The 2,924-nt window shown below is 37.0% G+C and overlaps 1 protein-coding gene across 1 annotated transcript in view; it reads right to left on the bottom strand.

Annotated features, from left to right (window-relative positions):
• Window positions 1–647: 647 nt before the first annotated feature.
• The window catches only part of LOC106476951, a 4,771-nt gene continuing 2,494 nt past the window's right edge, over window positions 648–2,924 (bottom strand). Inside the window, exon 2 of the mRNA XM_013937564.2 lies at window positions 648–2,178. Coding sequence (XP_013793018.1) covers window positions 1,001–2,128 — 1,128 coding nt within the window. The 5' untranslated portion in view covers window positions 2,129–2,178 and the 3' untranslated portion in view covers window positions 648–1,000. The remainder of the gene's footprint in view (window positions 2,179–2,924) is intronic.

The following is a 2,924-nucleotide window of genomic DNA, read 5'->3' as shown; positions in this document are numbered from 1 at the left end:
CACAGCTGAGACTTGGACTTATGACCACAAGAAAGCAACCTTAATATAGGACAATCATTACAACAGATCATGTAAACATAAAACATTCTAATTACAGCTGAGACTTGGACTTATGACCACAAGAAAGCACCCTTGATATAGGACAATCACTACAACAGGTCATGTAAACATAAAACATTCTAATCACAGCTGAGACTTGGACTTATGACCACAAGAAAGCAACCTTAATATAGGACAATCACTACAACAGATCGTGTAAACTTAAGACATTCTAATCACTGCAGATAATATGAGACATATGACCACAAGAAAACATCCTGAAAATGGGGCAATCATTACTGCAGCATATTCTGTAAACACAGGACACCATAATCCTGAAGACTAGGGATACAACACCCCAGCAAAACATAGTGAACATGGGATCCTGTAAAATGTTGTTCAGCACTTCACAAAGGAATGATAATTATGGCTTTCTCGAAAACAATCACTGAAGATTATAGAAAAAGGATAAACATTTAGAATTCACCTTATATTATTAATGACTACAGGGTTCGGGTAAATTATCACTACGAGCTTTTAATGCCTTTATTATCAGCCAATCTCTAGAGAAAGACTGAGGTTATTTTTTTACATTAAAGATAGCTTTCTTGGAACATAACATCTTTATTTACATGTCTGTATTAACAGCTAACTTTACATGTATTTTCAGGAAGGTATGTTAACACAGATATAGTTTAAAAACCAATCATGATAAATCACTTGTATATGCTGATACAAAAATACTGCCTGTAGGTTCGTGAATCGCACAAGAGTCAATAATTTGTATCACAGACACAGTAGTTTCTACCGAGACTTTAGAACTGGACAAGTACTCTATTAGAATGATTTAAAAAAAAAACGAGTGTTCCACTGCTTTTTGTACCTGCATCTATTAGACACACTCACACACAAAGTCTAAAACATATTGACTTTCTCGACTTTTATGTTGACACGATGTTTTCTAAGCAGCATTCTCGGTGCGTTCTTCACGTACTATATCTACAGGGAGTATCTGGAAAGTCTGTTGCGATGAGGTCCCTGTTGGGCTGTTCAGTGTTATATTTTCAAAACTAAGAAGCTGTGTTAACACCTGCCTCAAGGCTGCAAGTCCTCGACAGGCAATTTCTGAATCTTGGTACCACTGACGAGCTTTTTCCTCATTTTGACCATTAGGCACTTCAACAATCAGCCCTTCCTGAGGCAAATACAGAAGCACATTGTTAGAATCAGACCGAGAGTCAGCTAACACGCCCAGTGCCTGGGAAGACTTCGGTTCACCAGACACAAGTAACTCTGATACTGGGATTGCCACTACAGCCTCCTGCTGCTGGGTCGGTTCTGAGGAGTTTGCGGCAGAAGTGGCCAGTAAAACTTGCAAGTGGCAGTTGGGGTCTGCCATGGCTTCTGCAGTTGGGGTAACACCTTGGATGTGATTTAATGTGTTTCCTAAACCAGCCAAGTTTATATCTCGTAAAACAAGCGTATGTGCCGATTGATCAGGCTGCGTCTCCACATTTAGGGATGGTGCTAAAACTGTTTGAAGAACAGTTCCCTGGTTAGGAAGAGAGCTGTTGGCAGGAACTATTACTGTCTGTACTTGCTGGCTAGACTCTGCAATACTGTCATTAACAGGCAACAAAACTGTCTGAAGCTGTTGGATATTGTTTCCTCCACCATTACTAGGAACTAGGAGGGTTTGAACTTGTCTCCCAGCTTCAAGTACTGAGCTACTATCTGACAAAATAACTGTTTGAAGTTGTCCTCTGGGATTTAATGAAGAGTTGGCCATGGGGAGAAGCAGAGTCTGAACATGGTCATTGTTCACTGGGATTGGCACTACTGTCTGCATGTCAGGAGTTACCACATGGTACTGTTCACCTGGCAGAGCTTCAATATCACGGCCACCGGCCTCAGTGGGAGGGACAGAAACAAGAGTTGCCCCTTGGACTGAGAGGTTGGGTAGCAGAAGAGTTCGAACTTGGCTGCTACCTGGAAGGGTAAAGAGGGTTTGAACGTGACCTGTGCCCGGTTGTTGTACAAGCATTGGAACTTGATTTAAGTTCAGAGTAAGTACTCCAGGAGGAGCCATTATTCTCCCTCTATGCACATCTTTCTAATAATAGTCTAGCAGTAAATATCCTGTGGAATAACAACAACATTACAATCTAAACAAAAAAAAATAATAATAATAAACAGGTTAGAATAAAATGTTGTATTTCAATACTCATTAATGTAAACACAAGTAATGATAATAAAAATGTTCAAAATTACACGGTACAAATCTGAAATCCATCCTCATCTTCAACAATAAAATGTTTTCCACTTTTTAATTAAAAAAAAAAATCTTAAATAAAATGTAAATTATCAACACATCCAATATTTTAAAACAGTAGTTTTACAAGTTAGGATGTAGGCTCGTTTTACCAACCTCTCGATCATCTTAATAAACATTAAAATGTTGTGTCGAGTCTCCTATTCTGATAAATGAAGATATTAGTCAAAAAAATATTTTTATGTTAAAACAATGCTTTATTGCATTGTTCATAAAACAGACCACCACAAGTAACTACAACAGTTTGTTTAGAAGAATATATATAACTAAATTTTTCTTTAAAGTATAATTACAGTAGTTTATAAGTTCATAAGAAGTAATGTGATTTATAGTATTGTACAAAACATAGAGAAATTTAGACTCAAACGTTATAAAAGTTTATACTGCCCCGTGGAAATGAACTAAAAAAATACAGTTGGTAAACATTTTTACAAGCCCATTTTTGTGTTCTAAACTACGATGCATCTAACTGCTAGCTGGATCTGTAAAATGTCGCTATTTTTTTTTTTTTATAGTTTAAATGAGTATGATAAATTGTAACAATTCTTAATAT

This window comes from Limulus polyphemus, unplaced genomic scaffold, assembly GCF_000517525.1.
Source record: "Limulus polyphemus unplaced genomic scaffold, Limulus_polyphemus-2.1.2 Scaffold12246, whole genome shotgun sequence".
NCBI classification, from domain to species: Eukaryota; Metazoa; Arthropoda; class Merostomata; order Xiphosura; family Limulidae; genus Limulus; species Limulus polyphemus.
This window is presented reverse-complemented; position numbering and strand designations above follow the sequence as displayed.